The sequence below is a fragment of the Macaca fascicularis genome, chromosome 1 (assembly GCF_037993035.2).
Source record: "Macaca fascicularis isolate 582-1 chromosome 1, T2T-MFA8v1.1".
Classification (NCBI taxonomy): domain Eukaryota; kingdom Metazoa; phylum Chordata; class Mammalia; order Primates; family Cercopithecidae; genus Macaca; species Macaca fascicularis.
Genome location: NC_088375.1, coordinates 101248235 through 101267295, shown reverse-complemented (window position 1 = coordinate 101267295; position 19061 = coordinate 101248235). Strand labels below are relative to the sequence as shown.

The following is a 19061-nucleotide window of genomic DNA, read 5'->3' as shown; positions in this document are numbered from 1 at the left end:
TAAAAACTTACCCAGGGTCTCTCACCAGATTCGTATCCAGAATGAGGATTCAAGCGCAGATATTGGGCTCCAGGGCCTACCATGCAGAGCTGTCCCCTACCCCAAGCTCTCCTGCTCTCCCCTCTCGCCTCTGGGAGCTGCAATGACTTATCCTATTCCCCAACGGCCATTGTCCCTGACTAATGCCGCCCTGACAACTGACTCTGAGCGATGAGAGCACCTGGGCCTGGAGCCTCTTCTGGCTCCTCTTCTGGATCCTCATCCACACTCTATTTTCCTCCCACCTCCTTTTAGCCCCTGAATTCCCTTAGAGTATTAGTGTTAGTATCATGGGTTTTAATATCTCCGCTAACCCATCCCATTATCAGTTCAAGGTCAGCCTGAGTCCTGAAAGATTCCTAACCTGGCAGCAGCCCTGTTGCTGCTCCCCGAGGGTCACCTTCATCCCCAGGGGAATGACATGCAGCCAGCTCAGCTCAGAGAGCTGGTTTCACCAATACCTCTGAAGGCGCAACAGCATCTTGCTCTGCAAGGGAAGTGTGAAAGGTCAGATGCAGTTCACGCTCTCATGCCACTAGAACCCAGTGAAAGCAGAAGTTGCCAGGGCAGAGGCGTCAACCATTCTGTGTGCAAACCACCGTAGGTGTTTGCAAGCTAGACCACTTGCGGTTATCCCCTCTCTCTCTTGCCCCAGCTGCTGCCCTGCAGGGCCTCCACACAACCACAGGACCTGCAGCTGAACGAAGCTGGAGACAACTCAGGAGATCTGTTGGAAAGAGAACGATAGAGGAAAATGTATGAATGTTGCCATCTTTAGGTGAGTGGACAAGAGATTTACTTCCTACTTTACTTCCTCACTACTTTTACCTCTTTCCTAAACAACTGAGTCACCAAAAAAAAAAAAAAAAAAAAGGCCTGGCAGTGTCAAATTAGTTTCCCACTTCCACTGAATCAGATAATCTAGGGCAAGAAAACTTAGAAAATTCTCTCTCTCCATCCCTGGCCTCAGCAATAAGCACATCAAATTCCATCAAATTCCATGTGTAGAACTTCTCACTTAAAGATTTCCAGGAATAACTTTACCATAAGAAAATGCTTAGCCGGGCGTGGTGGCTCATGCCTGTAATCTCAGCTACTTGGGAGGCAGAGGCAGGAAAATCACTTGAACCCGGGAGGCGGAGGTTGCAGTGAGCCAAGATTACACTCCAGCCTGGGCAACAGAGCGAGACTCCTTCTAAATAATAAAGAGAAAGAAAGAGAGAGAGAGAGAAAGAAAGAGAAAGAAAGGAGAGAGAGAGAGAGAGAGAGAAAGAGAGAAAGAAAGAAAGAAAGAAAGAAAGAAAGAAAGAAAGAAAGAAAGAAAGAAAGAAAGAAAGAAAGAAAGAAAGAAAGAAAGAAAGAAAGAAAGAAAATGCTTCCTAGTATTTTGCCTGACTCCGTGTTTCACCACAAACTCTCATGTTCTGTCCACAGAGGAGATGGGAATGTGGGACCTCTTTCTCTGTTGAGGGAACATTGAATAATTTCCAGTTTGTATCTATTACAAATGATGCTGCTATGAGCACTCGTGTGCATGTTTTTTGATGCCTGTATGTATACATTTCTGTTCAACATCTACCCAAGAGTGAAAATGCTGAACCATCAGGGATCCTTGTGTTTAGTTTTGGTAGATTCTGCCAAGCCATTTTCTAGTGACTGTACCATTTATATTCCCACTGGTGGTGTACAAGAGTTCTAGTTTCTTCACATCCTCACCAATACTCAGGAGAGGATTGCATGGGGCAGGTCACTGGGCTCCCCCAGACCCAGCTCAGTCTCAGCCGGTATCACTCCCTTATTCTTACGGAAGGTGTAGTGGTATCTTACTGTGGTTTAAATTTGCGTTCCCCCAGTGATTTATGATATCAAGCTCCTTGTGCTATGTTGATTTGACACATGGATATCTGCTTCTGTGAAGTACCTATCCAATTATTTTTGCCCATTTTTCTAGTATTTGTCTGTCTTTTTCTTATTGATTTGCAGAAATTCTTATATTTCTTATGTGGGCCCTTTGTCAGCCGCATGTATTTAAACTATCTCATCACACCACAACTCGTTTATTCCCATTCTTAATGGTGTCTTTTAAGGAAGAGTTCTTCTCAAAATAATACCTGACAGTCTTAAAAGCCTCAGATTCCGAAGCTCCATCTGTGTTCTACTCCATACTCATCGATGCTTGATTCCTTCTTGAACTGAGGATCCTGTGAACTGTCCTCAGGGCTCCACTTCTCCATCTCACTGCAGCGTCCACAAACATTTACCGCTGGAGATAGGAGTGCCTCGGAAGCTGGGAGGTCGCTTGGGAGTCAAGGGGTGGGTGATCTTAGTTTTCCAGTGCTGCGCTGCCTCCCAGGCTGAATGATGCTGAGGACAAGCAAATTCGGGCCGTCTCTGGATCTTTCTAGTGGATATGTCCCGTAACCATGTTCCATCCTAGTTCCCTGGCATAGGCTTGTTGAAGCCACAGAAAATGTCAGGGATTTATTAGTGACTTACTGACTCCTTCATGTTTAGTGTTCAAGAAAATTTATTCATGTAATACTTCTTCAGCCAAAGAAGAAATACCAATTAGAGCTTTGTAAGTTTCTTTCCCACTTCCTATTTCAACTATCAAGCTATAGCACCACCCAGCTTAGGTCACTCACCCACCTTCGATCCTGAGGCCTGGCTGCTCTCTGTCAGCTTCGCCCAGCCTGTTTCTGACCTGTGTTCCCTCCTCTGTGCCAGGACAGGCCCCATGCTGCTCTGGATGGCTGTGCTGCTCTTTGGTAAGTCAACCAGCTTGGGCATCCCCTCCTAGAGCACTAAGGACCATAAGTCATCCCTGAGACACCTTTTCCAATTCCAGTGGGTTTGTGGCCGGAGCTCAAGACAGGTGCGTGTACCTGGGCATGCTTGGGAGAGATGGGCACTGGGGTAGGAGAAACTCCTCAGTGTTTCCTATCCCATTGTCCTGGGTCCTTGGCAGGGCAGCCCTTTGATACGTCAGAGATAAATTAGGGAGGCAGAAAATCACATTACAAGGTCACCTAACTTCCCAATGACATTTCTACCTTGTGATATCAGGTTAAAATACTAATAATAGTTGTCTCAAAAGGAAATTGAAGTTACAGAAGGGAAAGAGGCCGCTGGGGGCAACACGGCAGGAGTCAGGGAAATGAGGGATAACAGTCCCAGACGTTTTGCTCAGCAATGGGAGGTGGAATTTTACAGGGTGACATATTTTTATGGAGCCTCAGCATTTTCTTAGAACCACTTAACAATGATCAGACCTCTCACCTGGTTGAAAGGCCTGTGCCCTGAGTAACCAAAGCCCTTTTCAAATTGACCGTCTCTCTTCCACATACATCTTCTCTCTGTTGGAGGCTGTTTCAGACCCATGGGGCTGGTCTGAAGAATCAGCTTCATTATCTGATCCATGCCTCTCTCTCTTCTCTCCATTCCTCCTCATGCAGGTTACTTGTAACTGAGGGAGCTGGTCTAAGGGTGGAGGATTGCACGAGGAGGGTGACTGGGCTCCCCCAGACCCAGCTCAGTCTCAGCCAGTATCACCCCCCTTATACCTAAAAGAAATAATTTGTGCATATATTTTGTTTCACTTTACAGTTTCCAAGTGGACCTACTTTTTAATTCTTGGTCCCAATAGCTTGTTTGCTGTTTGTTTTCATTGAACTGGAAAAGCAAAACTGTTCCTAAATATAACCTCTTCCTGGACAGAGTTTGTGAGAATTTGACCCTGTGAGGAAAATGCCTGTTCCACTCAATGTTCCTTCTCCAGCGTAGCGTGTTACTCTGTGTGTTTTATGAATGGCCATTTGGACAAATGGAAAGGTCTAATGCTCACACTGAGGCAGTGCCTGGATATACTCCAGGCACAAGACTCACAGGAGCAAATGGCACTACCTTGTAAAAGGAACAGCCCTTGGAGTTGTCTAGATACAGTCTGAGAGTGTTCCAGCTTGGAACCCAGGACAAGGATGACAGACAGCAAAGGAGGAGAGGAAGGGAGTCAGTGACGGGCTGACTGGTGCACAGTGTAATGGAGAACCCAGCACCAGCACATCTGGTCCCATGTGATGCTCAGGGACCCCAGAAAAACAGCCTAAATCACAGGCCCTGCGGCTGGGTGTGTAGAAACATGTATCATGTAGAGCTGCTATTTCCTCTCTCAAGAGCAGGGTATGGTCATAATAAATTGGTGGCTATTACTATTATTGGCTGTCAGGACTCCAGCAGGAAAGGAACCCTGACATTGAGCATGCTGGGACCTGGCTGAACGTGAAATATGTACTTAAAGTTTGGGAAATTAAGCTTAATTTTCTTCTGAGCTGAACATTAGCCAACTTCCCTCCTACCACTGGAGCCTGCTCCCTGCATACTCCCACAGCGTCCATAGGAGGTGTCATGGGGTCCCACACAGCGCTCCCAGCAATGTGACTGCTGCGGCTTGGCACAGCACCCTGTTCCACAGTGGTAGAGCTCAGTGGTGACAGAGTTCTTCATGGTGAGCTGAAATCTGCCTCCCTGATCCCTCTAGTCTCCATTTCTGTCCTATAAAGTAACTCAGAATAAGTCGCTCCCTTCTTTTAAGCTTAGCCCACTAAGTATTTTGTGTCTCTCCTCTGTTGTATCTTTCCCAGATAAATATCTCCCGATCCCTCAGAAACTCTAAGAGGAAATTATCCTGCTCCTAGAGTTGGCAGGGGCTGCTGCCTTCATTTTTTGGAACTCTATTATGGAACTTGGTTTGACAGTAGCTCTCGGCCACCTCATTATACTGTCACCTCATCTTTGGCCTATATGGCTGATGGAGGTCCCTGGGCCCTCATTGCAGAAACTGCTGTGAGCAGGTGTCACCCACTGTGTATGTTCCCAGTTGGCTGCTGTTTTGATTGCAGAAAGCAAGTTTGTAATCCCACCTCCAAGATCTTGCAGTACCATGGGCAGCAAGTCATCGGGATTTGGGGGCATGAGCTCATTTTAAGTGCATCTATGCTTCCTGGGTGCCTTCTGTCTTGTTTTTGGCTTCAGTGGCCTCAACCCTGCTTGTTTAGCACTTTGTAGCTGCAAAATTGTTTTCCAGTGAGGAGGGAAAGGGAAGGAAGACATTATTACAGAGTAAGGTCTCTATCACTCTGAGGTCAGGCCGCCTTTCTGCTTTCAGTTAGTGTAGTAACCACTTTCCCAGGCAGTGGGTCAATATAACCTTCACAACTACACTGTAAGAAAAAAAAAATGACTATTATCATTTCTATTATGTGATATGACAGAACGAGATATTGAAGGCTCTTGGAATTTAGACAACTTGTTCAAGGTCATACAGAAAGAGTCACATTCATGACTCAAGTCCAGGTCATCTGATTCCAAATCCTGCATGCTTTCCACTGCACCAAGCTCATAGATGGGGGTTGGGGTGGAACTGGAGGGATGATGAGGAAGAGACTCATTGTTCTGCACACTCTTGAGAACTTATGACTGAGCTGATCCTGAGCTGAATAGAGAATAGAGCTGAAAGATTCCATCTGTGTCCAAAGTATTGTAGAAAACAAAGATGACACCATGTGACAGAGCCAAACATCTGCTCTTAGAGGGTTTTCACCCAGCCCTCCCAAGGCCATTCTTGCATTTTGTTGGTGTTATGCAAAATACCTAGGACATGTCAGCAATGAAGGACACAAATAAATGTATGAGGATTGGCTGGACTGACTGCACTCAGCCCTACATTTATTCATTGTTTCACACCTTGCCCCAAAGTCCGGAAGATTCTTCACTGCTTCATATCCAGCTGTGACCTTCAATTTCGAGTCTTCCATTACTTGGGTTATTCAAACCTACCTAACCATATCTGTCATCATTTTGTGAGTTGGCCTCTCTTCCCAGGTTACCTATTCTCACACCACTCATTTAAAAGGATGAATGCAGCACATCCAAGATGCAAGCATGATGTGGGATGCATCCAGTTTATTTGTAGTTCTCTTATTCATCTGTGCTGCCTGACAATGTCTCACATCCTTTGATGATTACTCTTTCAGGGGACTTGGCCTCCTCAGTCTGATCACTTCTGTACCCTTTTCACCAGAGTTCTGTGGACAGATGGGACCACAAGAATCAGACCCTGCCCTTGCTATATGGGTTCTCTGGCACATTTGTGCAAGAGTCTAGTCCTGTGTTTTCTACTTTTTGCTTCCCACCTCATACAACTGGATGCAAAGGAAAGCATTCGTGCATTTATTCAGCAGATGCTTACTGAACACAGACTGTGTTCCAGGCACAGGTCCTAGGCATAGAAAATATAGCAATGAGTAAGATAGTCAGAGTCCCTACTAATGTGGAGCTTACATTCTAGACAGACAGACAGGTGATAATATGTAAGCAATTTAATGAATAAGATAAATTCAAATAGTGATAAGTGCTTTGATGATAATACAATGGGGCATTGTTTTAGTGACTGGGGAAAATTCTTCTGATTGGAGTCTCAGGGAAGACGTGTTTGAGAAGGCAATATTTGAACTGAGATAGAGCAAAGAGTTCTAGGGAGTAGGTCCACCATAAACATTGAGTAGTCAAGTGGCTGACTGGTTGGGTGGTTGAATAATTGAATGGTTGGGTTGTTGGATGATGGGATGGCTGGGTGGCTGGGTGGTTGGGTGGCTGTGTAGTTGGATGGTTGGATGTCTGATGGCTGGGTTGCTTGAGGTTGAGTGGCTATGTGGCTGGATGGTTGGATGGTTGGGTGGATGGGTGGTTTGGTGGCTGGGTGGTTGGGTGGTTGAATAGTTGGATGGTTGGGTTGTTGGATGATGGGATGGCTGGGTGGCTGGATGGTTGGATGGTTGGGTGGATGGGTGGATGGGTGGTTTGGTGGCTGGGTGGTTGGGTGGTTGAATAGTTGGATGATTGGGTTGTTGGATGATAGGATGGCTGGGTGACTGGATGGTTGGATGGTTGGGTGGATGGGTGGATGGGCGGTTTGGTGGATGGGTGGTTGGATGGTTGAACAGTTGGATGGTTGGGTTGTTGGATGATGGGATGGCTGGGTGGCCGGGTGGTTGGGTGGCTGTGTAGTTGGATGGTTGGATGGCTGATGGCTGGGTTGCTTGGCGGTTGAGTGGCTATGTGGTTGGATGGTTGGATGGTTGGATGGTTGGATGGTTGGGTGGATGGGTGGATGGGCGGTTTGGTGGCTGGGTGGTTGGTTGAATGGGTGTAAGTCCCAATTGCTGAAGTGACAGACCTCCTTGTCAGAAAGCTCTTTTTGCTACTTAACCTAATTATGTTACTTTGTTATCTTGCAGTTCCCTGTGTTGGGAAAACTGGTAAGTTGTGTCCATTTCTCTTCTAATTCAAAGTATGTCTATGGGCCACAACTTACTGGATGGGAACAGGACAGTGCCATGGGATCCCCCAGAAACATCTGCAGAGCAGCACCAGACGAGGCCCCTTCCTCAGGTGTCTTGGCCAGTTCCCAGGAAAAGGAGGAACCTGGAACTCCACTAGTCTAAGGCCGAGGGTAGTCCCAAGGTGACCCAAGCCTCAGCAGTGGGGCTCTAGGCCTCTATCCTATACCCTTAAAAGTGGCTATGGCCTCTATCTTCTCTCCATGTGGTTCTGGAGCTCTTATATTCTCAACTCAACAAGACTGGGACTCCCTTCCTTCCTTTTATGTTCAGAGAAGCAGGTACATTTGTCTGCTGATCAGCCTTCCTTCCTTCCTTCCTCAGATCCCCTTCCCTCCAGCCCATTCAGTGACACTGACCTCCATGGAGCTTTCTGTCAAACAGGAAAAAATTCTGATCTATGAAATCTTGACCTCCAAGGACATACCCTGTGATTCCAGGGGGAGATACTTCAAACCAATACTTAGTGCTGTTAGGAAAAGCAGTAGTGGAAGCAAGGCTTGCCATTCAGTAATGCGGTAAGCATCATTTCTTCCAGGGTGAGGAGAGTGGGTCCTAAGGATCCACAAGATCTAGACAAGAGCAGGATATGCTGAGGCTCCCTAACAGTTACTCTTCATTAGTCTCAAGCCATCAGGATGGCTCAGAAGGCTGTCTGGGAATGGGGGTGTCTGGCTTATCAAAGATATGATACAGCCTGGGGACAGATACAGACTGAGGACAGGCTCAGCCTGCCCTGTAGGCAATGATGCTGCTGCCCTGCAGGTGATAGTGGATCCCTGGGAGCTCTTCTCCTGCTCACATCAGGGCACAGAATACATTTTAGGAATAGAGACAGAGAGAACAAATCCCTTCCATGAGAGTGGTGGAAGATGAAATGCCCTGCTGAGGTAGAGATGGAGGCTGGGCCTGGAGAAGCCCAATGAGGAAGGCAGGAGGGAGAGAGCTCAGGCTGTGGCACCTCCAACACTCCCCACCAACTGCTTTCTGGTGAACACAGATGCTGCTATTAACAGAAGTGAAGGTTGCAGAAAGTGTCACATTAGGTAGCCAGAGGAGGAGAAGCCAATCTAGGCTGGAGGGAATTGAATCAGGAGGAATGAGGCAAGACAATGAACAGAATGAATGCAATTAAGCCAAGCTTGGCAAGGCAGACAGGAAAGTGCAATATAAAGGAAGACAAGGAGGGTGGGGGTGGGAGGAAAGCCAGAGAGAAGACACAGGGAGAGGAGAGAAGGGCAGGGGAAGAGAAAGGAATAAAGAGAAAGAGGGAAGAGGAAGGAGAGAAGAAGGAAAGGAAGGAGAAGGAGTAAAGGAAGTCCAGGTCCTGCCCTTCTCTGGTCGGCATGAAAGACTGAAGACAGTGACACTGCACTGGTGCCATCCAAGGGCCTCCATCCCCAGAGGGAGGCCTTAGGCTGGGGGACAGAGAGAGAGAAGTGACCGATGGGACCTGCAACTCCAGGGCTGCCCTGTTCCTCTGTCTCGCAGCCTGGCTGTACCTCCAAGCCTGGCCAAACCCTGTGTTTGAAGGAGATGCCCTGACTCTGCAATGTCAGGGGAGGAAGAATATACCACTGTCTCAGGTGAAGTTCTACAGAGATGGAAAATTCCTTCATTTCTCTAAGGAGAACCAGACTCTGTCCATGGGGGCAGCAACAGTGCAGAGCCGTGGCCAGTACAGCTGCACTGGGCAGGTGTGGTATATTCCACAGACATTCACACTAACTTCAGAGACTACCATGGTTCAAGTCCAAGGTGAGTCACCAGCTTGGGAGTTTGTGGGGCAGGAGGTGCCACTCAAGGATCCCGTCTCTAGAGGCCAGTAGCTCTCTGGACAGGACCCCTGTCTCTGGCTGCCCCTCGTGCTGGGCCCATGAATGGGGCCCCGAGGTTTCCCAAGATGTTGTCTCAATACCCCCCTCTCCCCACCATGGGGCACATATGGAGCCAGGGGAAGGAGTGGGGAGATTCCTGGAACGGGGGCACTGGGAAGAGCCTGGACCAGTCCAGGTTCACCCTTCCCCTCTGTGGACTAGAGGACCTCGAAGGGCCCCTCTGCCTCTGACTTCTAAGATTCCAGAAGGACCTGGCTGTGTGGAAGTCATTTCAGAGCTTGTAGATGAGGACAAGAGGACAGGTCCTGGGGATCAAACTGCCTCCCATCGGTGTCCCCAGGCTGCAGCCCAGGATGAGTAGAAGCTCAGGCCTCAGCCTCCTGGGGCTTCATCATCCGGGACTACCCTCCTGAGCCCTGGGCCTGCATCTCCCCAGAGCTGTTCCCACCTCCTGTGCTGAGTGCTGCCCCCTCTCCTGAGCCCCGAGAGGGTAGCCTGGTGACCCTGAGATGTCAGACAAAGCTGCATCCCCTGAGGTCAGCCTTGAGGCTCCTTTTCTCCTTCTACAAGGACAGCCACACCTTGCAGGACAGGGGCCCTCACCCAGAACTCTGCATCCCAGGAGTCAAGGAGGGAGACTCTGGGCTTTACTGGTGTGAGGTGGCCACCGAGGGTGGCCAGGTCCAGAAGCAGAGCCCCCAGCTGGAGGTCAGAGTGCAGGGTAAGTGTGCGAGAGAGTGGAGACACCCCCAGGGACCTGGGCATCAGGCAATGGGATCCCCTGGGGGGAAAGGAGTTGGGGAAAGGTCCCCAGGAGAGGAGGGAGCCAGGGTCCTGGGTGGTCAGGCTGAGCCTCCCATCCCACGTGCATCCCAGCTCCTGTGTCCCGTCCTGTGCTCACTCTGCACCACGGACCCACTGACCCTGCTGTGGGGGACATGGTGCAGCTCCTCTGTGAGGCCCAGAGGGGCTCCCCTCCAGTCCTGTACTTGTTCTACCTTGATGAGAAGATTGTGGGGAACCACTCAGCTCCCTGTGGTGGAAACGCCTCCCTCCTCTTCCCACTGAAGTCAGAGCAGGATGCTGGGAACTACTCCTGCGAGGCTGAGAACGGTGTCTCCAGAGAGAGGAGTGAGCCCAAGAAGCTCTCCCTGAAGGGTGCGTTTTGTCCTCCAACAAAGCTTTGAGCCCCAGCAAGCTGACGGGGGTCAGATCTCACCCTCTGTGTACCTCCCACCATGCCTGGCACAGTGCTGGACCCATGGCAGCCACTGCATGACCGAGCACGGACCTTAATTGGTCCATCTGTCCACTGAGCCTGGCAGAGAAATATTGAAGTCCATGGAGTGGGAAGCATTATGGGGGGAGCAGTCACCTGGTCACTCATGTTGTCACCATCATCCTTGCTGCCATCCCCTGAGCCATCCTTCATGCCCATCTACGAGGCTCCCGCAGGCTAGATGCTTCCTCTAATACCAGTCATTCTGCCTCTTCCATGCCAGGCTGAAATGCATTTCTGAATTTTATCCTCAGTGCTCATGGCCAGCTTCTTCTCTCCGTTCCCAGGTTCTCAAGTCTTGTCCACTCCCACCAGCAGCAACTGGCTGGTTCCTTGGCTGCCTGCGAGCCTGCTTGGCATGATGGTCATTGCTGCTGCACTTCTGGTTTATTTGAGACCCTGGAGAAAAGCTGGTCAGTAACTCTTCTTGGCTTTCTTAGCTGCTGAATCCCTGTGCGAGGCCCTGCCCAGCCTTTGGAAAGCCAGAATCTGACAGGGCCAGCCACTCTCTTCTCCTGGGTGTGGCGTGGGAGGGGGGACTTCTCTTCCTGTGTCACACAAAGGGGCACATGGAAGGACAGTTAATGCTTCCAAGACGTATACACACATGCACTTGCTCACACGCTCACAGTCATCCAGAGATGCACACAAACACACAACTGCACACTCAGGCATGAATAGAACATAAACCAAGGAACTATTACAAGCCAAACGTGATGTATGTCAGTATCCTTTACATTTGAAAGACAATCTGTGGCTAGGAATATGACAAAAAAAAAAAAAAAAGACCTCCTTTCTCTCTCATTGAGCTCTGCTAAGCAGAGCTCTGATCTGCTTAGACTGGCACATAGTGGGTGCTCAGTAAATTCTCATTCTAATCTAAGCAGATCGCCCCAGCAGGTTCCCAGGCTGCCCTTTCTCCTCTGTGCATTCTCTAATGCTTCTAATCAAAGTCACTGAAAATAAAAAGGTAGGTTAAAATTCTGATGTAGAGGAAAACAATCAGATAAACGACATTTCAGGTTATCTATTTATTTTGATATTCCAGACTTTCTTCTTCTTCCTGTCTCAGTCGTGATCATAAGAATGAATGTTGGCTTTCAAAGCAATTAGTTTGGGTGGCCACACGTTTATTCCAACTCTAACCTTTGCTCGACTCAGGCCACATGTAAGGAATGGCTACCAGTGCCAAAGCTATCTGGTGTTGGTTCATTCCTAGGGCTTCAAATCTGCCTACAGAGGTTCAACTCAACACCACTTCATCCTCTGCAGGGGCAATGTTTTTACTTTCTGCTTGTCTGGGACAAAAGTGATTGCTCTCATAGACCTCCAAAGACAGATGTACTTATTTAAGCTTGCAGCTCCCTCTGTTGAGAAATTTGGGACGAGTTTTCCAGGAGCTAGGCCATCCTGCTAATTAAGGAAGACCACCCAGTCATACGTTCAAAGCATTCCTTCCTGCATCCACCAGGGTACCTGAAAGGGTCTCTCCCCAGCCCTAGTCCCAATACCCTGCCTCACCAGGCACCTAGTTAGGGCTTGGACCAGACTTCAACTTCCTCTCCCCTTTTGAATTTATAGTCTTTGTCCATACAACTTCCCATCTCCACCCTTCTCACTAGTCTTGAGTTTGGATTCACTACAGGCTAGAGTTGCTTTAAGTATCCCTTCTTAGTGGGGGAAAAGGAGAGGAGACCCAGAGCTACTGGGGAGACAGCTGAAGTAGGGAACCACAAACCAAAGATCTGTGAGTTCTACTGTCATTGTGTCTAATGAAGTCTCCTCCAAATGGCCTAGCCTGGCCTCAGTAATACAGGTGTTTCTGTTTCTGTCCACTCACCTCTGAGTCAAAGCATTAAAGGCAGAGTAATGGCAGAGTAATGTAGCACAACTGCCTCCCTCCCCAGCCCCAAACAAGATGGTGAAACAGTGGCCACTATTGAAAGATCCTCAAGAAGAAGATGCCTTTCACAGAGAACAAAAGAGCATCCTCTTGATGTAGAGGTTATAGACCATCACCACCACACCCACTGCCAACCTTGGAGCAGGTAGGCTTCATTTTACTAAGGAGCCTGTCTCTCATGCAAACAGGACTGCTGGTGGTGATCTTAATATGTCAGAATCTCAGGCGCACAAAATATTCTCTAGAATATTGCTCAGAAAGTCACTTTCAGGACCAATTCCATAGCTACGCAGGAAAAACAGCCAGATCAATAGCCTTATTCTCCAAATCCAGCTCTGGGAGACTCACAACCATTTCCAAATATCATAGCTGTTCTTTAACAAAGAGAAATATGCCACCACCAAACACAGTCAACAGATGTAATGTCCAAAGTCAATTTTTAGAACATTTGACCAATGATGGTGTTACTGGAACAAGGATATGGTCATGCAAGGGGTCCACTTCAAAGTAGCACTCACCTGCATGTACAGGTTCTGCTGCGCTTGTTTAAAAGCATTCCTTTTACTACCTGTTGTCACACATCCCATAAAATAAAGTTCTATCAAACTCATGGAACTCTTCATTGAATGGAGACTCAGAAACTAAGGCTCATTTCTTAGCCCTGACAAATGAGCACTGGAAAATGCTTAATCGCTGGGGATCCGTCTAAGTCTCCATAAATCCCCTCTTGATTTTACAGGAGAAGCCATTTCCACATATCCTACCCGCTGATTCTGATGCTTTCTAGCTGTTAGTGTAATGAGTATTTCTTGGGCACCAGGCATGACCCAAGTGTTCTAAAATCTACATGTGACCCAATTCCTATCCCAAGAGTTACCTTTAAAGATCTGGAAGCACCTGCTGTTCCAGAGGCAGTGTGCTAGTGGAGAAAAGGCATACAAACCTGGGTTAAGATTCTGTCTCCACCACTTACTGTGACCTTATATAAGTCACCTCTCCCAGCACTCGTCACCTCATCTATGAAATGGAGATAAAAATATCAACCTTTGCGAGATGGTTGTGGAAAATATTAGATACCAAAGAATTAGGAAGAGAGGTGTTTTTGAAATCCAACTATGTGCTGGTCACTGGTTAGGTGCTTTACTAGGAAGATTATATTTTATTTGGATTGCCTGGCCCCATGTCTGGCATAGAGTGTATGGTCAAAGTTATTAGCTTTTCTTCCATCTGAAAAGCAGGTTGACTGGTAAGCCTAGGCCCTCTCCTAGGAGGAGAGCAAAAATGTGATCCATTCTTGCTCACCTTACCTTCTCCTAGTTTATGATTCCCATGGAGCCATCTAGGGTATTTTTTCAAAGGAAACATCCCAGAAAAATCAACCATGTCCAGACCTGTGAATTAGCCCTCCTAATCAAACTGGCCTCAAACCTTCAGTGGCCTCCCTGTCATTCTTGTTCACAGCTTTCCTGTCCCCTGTCCCACCTGCCCTCTAAGGGACACCCAGTGAATCATGCCTTTGTATCTCCTAGGGCCCCTTCCATCCCAGATACCTCCCCCAGCTCCAGGTGGAGAGCAGTGCCCACTATATGCCAATGGTAAGGACTTCCAGCAGGACGGTGGTCTGCCCATGTGGGCTAAGAAGAACTTCTTAAGGGAAGTAAGAAGGGAGCTTTCCTGAGCCCTGTGTCTCAGGAATTGGAGGCATCTGGGGAAGGAAAACAAACAGCTTCTAGAAAGGGCATGAGGAGAGAATGCTATGGAGTTGGTGGTGGGAGAGGGAGGTGGGAAGGGAGCCAGGGCTGCAGGAGACGGGGCAGGGAAGGTTTGGACCAAGGGTTGGCAAACCTATGACCCATGGGCCAAACCCAGCACACTGCCTGTTTTTGTAGATAAAGTTTTACTGTAACACAGACATGCTCATTTGTTTATTTTGTTTGAGGGCTTTCATATTACAGAGTTGAATAGTTGTGACAGAGATTATACAGGTCACAAAGCCAAAAATATGTACTACCTTTTTTACAGAAAAAGTTTGTCAACCTCTGGGTTAAACAGTGTCAGGGCTAGGGAAGCTGCAAAAAAAAAAAAAAAAAAAAGTGCTAAGGGGGCCTGACTCCTCTTGCCATGATAGCTATCCCCACATTAGTGACCAACCCCCATTGCCACTTATCACCATAACAGAGCCCCTGATGGGCTTCTCTCCATGTCTTCAGGACACTTATGGCATGAGGTGGTAGAGTCAGGTGGATCCTATTTAAGCCTCATTCCTTCTTTCAGTGCATCACCAGAAAGAGAAAGATGAAGGTGTTGTCTACTCTGTGGTGCATAGAACCTCAAAGAGGAGTGAAGGTGAGTGATCTCAGACCAAACGTGGTACTTTTACGAACAGAAGTTTTGGACCTACAATGAAAGTATCACTACCACGGTCATTACCACTTTTATCATTACTGTGACCACCACCACTATCACCAAGACCATTGTATTTATCTCCATTATTGTCACCACCATCTCCTCTTTCACTACCACCTTCACCTTCACACCATCATCAATGCTACCATGACCACCACCACCTATCTCCTCCACTACCACGCTCACCACAGACACCACCATGACCACTACATTCACCATTCTCAACACCATCTCCTCCACCACTGTTACCATGATAACTGCAGGGAGTTTTTTTCCCTTTCCTGAGCAATGTGAAGGACAAAGAAAAGAGAGAAAAAATGATGTAATCTTCCTTTGCTCCAGAGTCTAAGTCTAAGCAGGACAGCCCTCACTATAAGATGGAGTCAAGAAGACTATGAGCTCCAGCCACAGCTATCAGAGTCAGGTGGCAGAGGTGGGGGAAAGGCTGGTCCTTTAACAGAGAAATAGGCCACGTGGCATCATGGGAAGAGTTTGGGTTTCTGAGTCTCAGAACTGAGTTTGAAACCTGACTCTATGTACTTACTTACTGTGGACTTGGCAAGTCAGGTGTCCTCTCTGAGCCTAATCTATAAAGGGGAGACAATGCCTGCTTTGCAGGATTACTATAAGTTGTTAGGAATGGAACCTAGGTTCTAGAAACAAACCTTAAAAATTGTCTACATGTAATGGATGTTCAAAACAGGGAGTTTTGTTGTTGCTGTCGTTTTAATGTCTTATCTGCTCTGCTAGTTCAATTCCTAGTCTGCAAAAATGGGTTTGAATTGGCATAGGGTTTCTGCTCCTTCCCATAAATGGCAGTAGGGGAAATGAACAATCAAAGAGTCTCTTAACTGAAGGGCAGTTGCCCCAGGACCTGAGGTCACACAGCTGGTGTGTAGTCCAACTGGAACTAGAACCCAGGTCTCCCCATTCCAGATTGAGGAGGAGTGAAAGGAATTTCCCCCGCTGGCTTCCCTGGCTCTCTAGAGGAAGACAACCAGCCAGGAGGGGTGGGAAGGAGATGTACTTGCTGTGAAGCACAGAGACCTGACCTGAACTCACTCTTTCCCCACAGCCAAGCCTGCTGAGTTTGCCGCGGAGAGAAAGGTGAGCTGGGATCCCTGCTCCTTTCTCACCCTCTGTCTTACATCTGCTTCCTCATCCTAAGCCAACTCTTCCACAGGACAGTTCTATCATCTATGCAGAGGTGAGATGCCTGCAGCCCAGTGAGGTTTCATCCAAGGAGGTGAATATAAGAAACACCCTCCAAGAATCCCTTGGCGACTGTGAGGAAGTTCTCTGCTAGTGACGGTGTTCTCCTATCAACACACGCCCACCCCCAGTCTCCAGTGCTCCTCAGGGGGACAGCAGGCTCCTCGACTCTTTCTGGGGCTCCTTCAATTCCCAAACCCAGCATCACAGAGCCCCTGAGCCCTTGTCCTGGTCAGGAGCACCTGAACCCTGGGTTCTCCTCTTAGCAGAAGACCAACCAATGGAATGGGAGGGGAGATACCCCCACCAACACACACACTTAGGGTCAGTCAGTGACACTGGACACAGAAGCCACAGAAATTTTATTTCCATACAAGCATGTTACTTCCCCCCGATATATATATATCTCATCCTTCAGGAAGTATCCAGAAGGAGGCCTTGTTATCATAGGAGATGACAGCTCCATGTGTGTTGTTGTCCCCGAAGACCTTCCAGTGAGACAAGATGATGTGGTGGAAGACAGTAATATTGATGATCCGGACCCTATGTAGACCTAGGTTAATGTGTGTGTTTATTTATGTCTTCGTTTTTAACAAAAAAAGTTTAAAAATTAAAAAAAAAAAATTTAAATAGAAAAAAAATTATATATATATATATATGAAATAGTTATATGCCACATAACAGCATTTCAGTCAGTGATAGACTGCATACACAACAGCGGTCCCAGAAGATTATAATGGAGTTGAAAACTTCCTACTGCCTAGTGATATCATAGCTGCCTTAACATCATAATACAATGCATTTCTCACACGTTTGTGGTGATGCTGGTACAAATAAGCTACAGTGCTGCTAGTTATATAGAAATATAGCACATACAATTATGTACAGTACACTATACTTGATAATGATAACAAACAACTATGTTACTGGTTTATGTATTTACTATTTGCAATGGTGCCATCTCAGGTCACTGCAACCTTTGCCTCCTGGGTTCAAGTGATTCTCCTGCCACAGCCTCCCGAGTAGCTGGGATTACAGGCATGCACCACCACACCCTCCTAATTTTTGTATTTTTGGTAGATACAGGGTTTTGCTATGTTGGCCAGGCTGGTCTCGAACCCCTGACCTCAAGTGATCCACCCACCTCAGCCTCCCAAAGTACTAGGATTACAGCCATGAGCCACTGCGCCCGACCTGAAGAAAATACTTTCATGAATTTAGTGTAGTCTAAGCATACAGTGTTGATAAAGCCTGCAGTAGTTACAGCAATGTTCTAGGCCTTCACGTTCACTCACCACTCACTCACTGACTCACCCAGAGCAACCCCAGCCCTGCAAGCTCCATTCACAGTAAATGTCCTATACAGGTATATTTTTTTTTCATCTTTAATATTGTATTTTTACTGTACCTTTTCTGCGTTTAGATATGTTAACTATGAAAATACCATTGTATCATAGCTGCCTACTATATTCAGGTTTGTAGCCTAGGAGCAATAGGCTATACCAAAAAAAGAAAATGAAAAAAAAAAAAAAAAGAAAAGAATAGGCTATACCATATAACCTAAGTGTGTAATAGGCTATACCATCTGGCTTCGTGTAAGTACACACTATGATGTTTGTACAGTGACGAAATTTCCTGACAACGCATTTCTCAGAATGCATCCCTGTCATTAAGTGACTCATGCGTGACTTGGTACGTGTGTGTGCACATGTGCTTCTATGATGGTCCTCAGTCCCTTTGAATATGCTTACCTTGACCCTGAAAAGAAAGAGCATCTGCTGCCCTTTCAGAGCACCTGGCAAGTCAGAAATGCTTCTAGATGTATTTGCATGCACTTATTTTAAAAAGAAAAAAAAGCCAAATACACTTTCTCACATTGTAATTTTGCCTTACTGTCTCTTATTTCTCGTTGCTGGCCCCTTTCTCAGTCCAAATGCCAATTGGTGGAGAGGGAAAAGAAATGAATGAAAGGGGCACTGTTGTCGAGTGGTTATGCCAGCAGGAAATATCACCAGGTTTACCCTGAAACATTGTTCTCTCAGAGGAATAGGAAAACATTTCGAATCTCTCTCTATTTTGTTCTTAAAGGTCAGTTCTTGGGATATTGACGACTACAGTCTGAGAGATGCTGCGGTGAGATTTTCAGGATTGCGTGGTCTTTGAGGCGGGTGTTTTTTTAAGACAACATTGACCACTGTTCAGTGTCCACATGATCATTGTAAGGTTGCAATGCCACATGCTAGTTGGTTACATAAGACACAATTCCAGTGATTGAAGGTGGTTATACTGTATGGTGGTGTGTTCAAGGTGGCACTGGCATCCTTGAGCGGGGCCTGGCTGTGCAGCACCATTTGATTTTTTTAAACACCCTGGAGGTCTGGTGGTTGTTGCTGTTGTCCTTTCCTGTGAAAGTCACAAGAGAAGTTACAGTCCAGGTGAACCTGGAGTTTACAGAGTTGGTTTTGTTTCTGTTTCATCTTTTGCTTTGTTTTTTAAATTTACCTATAGCTGTTGATACTATTGCCTGCATGCTATTTCTCGTGAGCGCTAAATACAGTGTGGTCCAGTGACAATAACAGCCCGTGGTACTGCCAGGACTGTCCGTGGGCTTATCAGTGAAAGCCCCATGCGGGTGGAAGAAACCTGTCATTTCCTTCTTACATGTGTTTGAAATACTAAACAAATAATTTGTTCTTCTTAGGAAAAAATGATACGACAGTAAAAATTTTTTTAATTAAGGGTTTTATATAATGGATACGCCCCACCTCTCAAACTAAAAAAAACAAAAGGAAGAGCATCACTCCACACCCCAGAGGGCTAAGCCCAGGGCAGCTCTGAATGCATTTCCAGCTTCCAAGCTGCTGCTGAGCCCATGAGTGACCGCAAGGCTGAGGAGCCTCTCAGAGGTTCAGCAAGACCAAGGTCAGCCAGAAAAGCGCCTGGCCCAGACAATGTCATAGAATCCTGACACCAGAGCCAGAGCCTCA

The 19061-nt window shown here is 47.1% G+C and overlaps 1 protein-coding gene across 6 annotated transcripts; it reads left to right on the top strand.

The window, feature by feature from the left end:
* The first annotated feature begins 715 nt into the window (after nucleotides 1-715).
* On the top strand, nucleotides 716-16715 carry LOC102123835 (Fc receptor-like protein 6). Of its 6 annotated transcripts, none has more exons than XM_045399420.3 (11): nucleotides 716-817; nucleotides 2772-2807; nucleotides 7335-7355; nucleotides 8928-9194; nucleotides 9711-9995; nucleotides 10151-10432; nucleotides 10841-10966; nucleotides 13986-14051; nucleotides 14731-14802; nucleotides 15938-15969; nucleotides 16051-16715. In XM_045399420.3, exons 1-11 carry the CDS (start codon nucleotides 802-804, stop codon nucleotides 16090-16092), a joined length of 1245 nt encoding a protein of 414 aa, XP_045255355.2. In that variant the 5' UTR covers nucleotides 716-801; the 3' UTR covers nucleotides 16093-16715. The 6 variants fall into 6 exon arrangements, with proteins under 6 accessions (XP_045255355.2, XP_045255354.2, XP_065399946.1 ...); XM_045399419.3 differs by having other exon boundaries at nucleotides 16046-16715; XM_065543874.2 differs by having other exon boundaries at nucleotides 2767-2807.
* Nucleotides 16716-19061: the final 2346 nt, after the last annotated feature.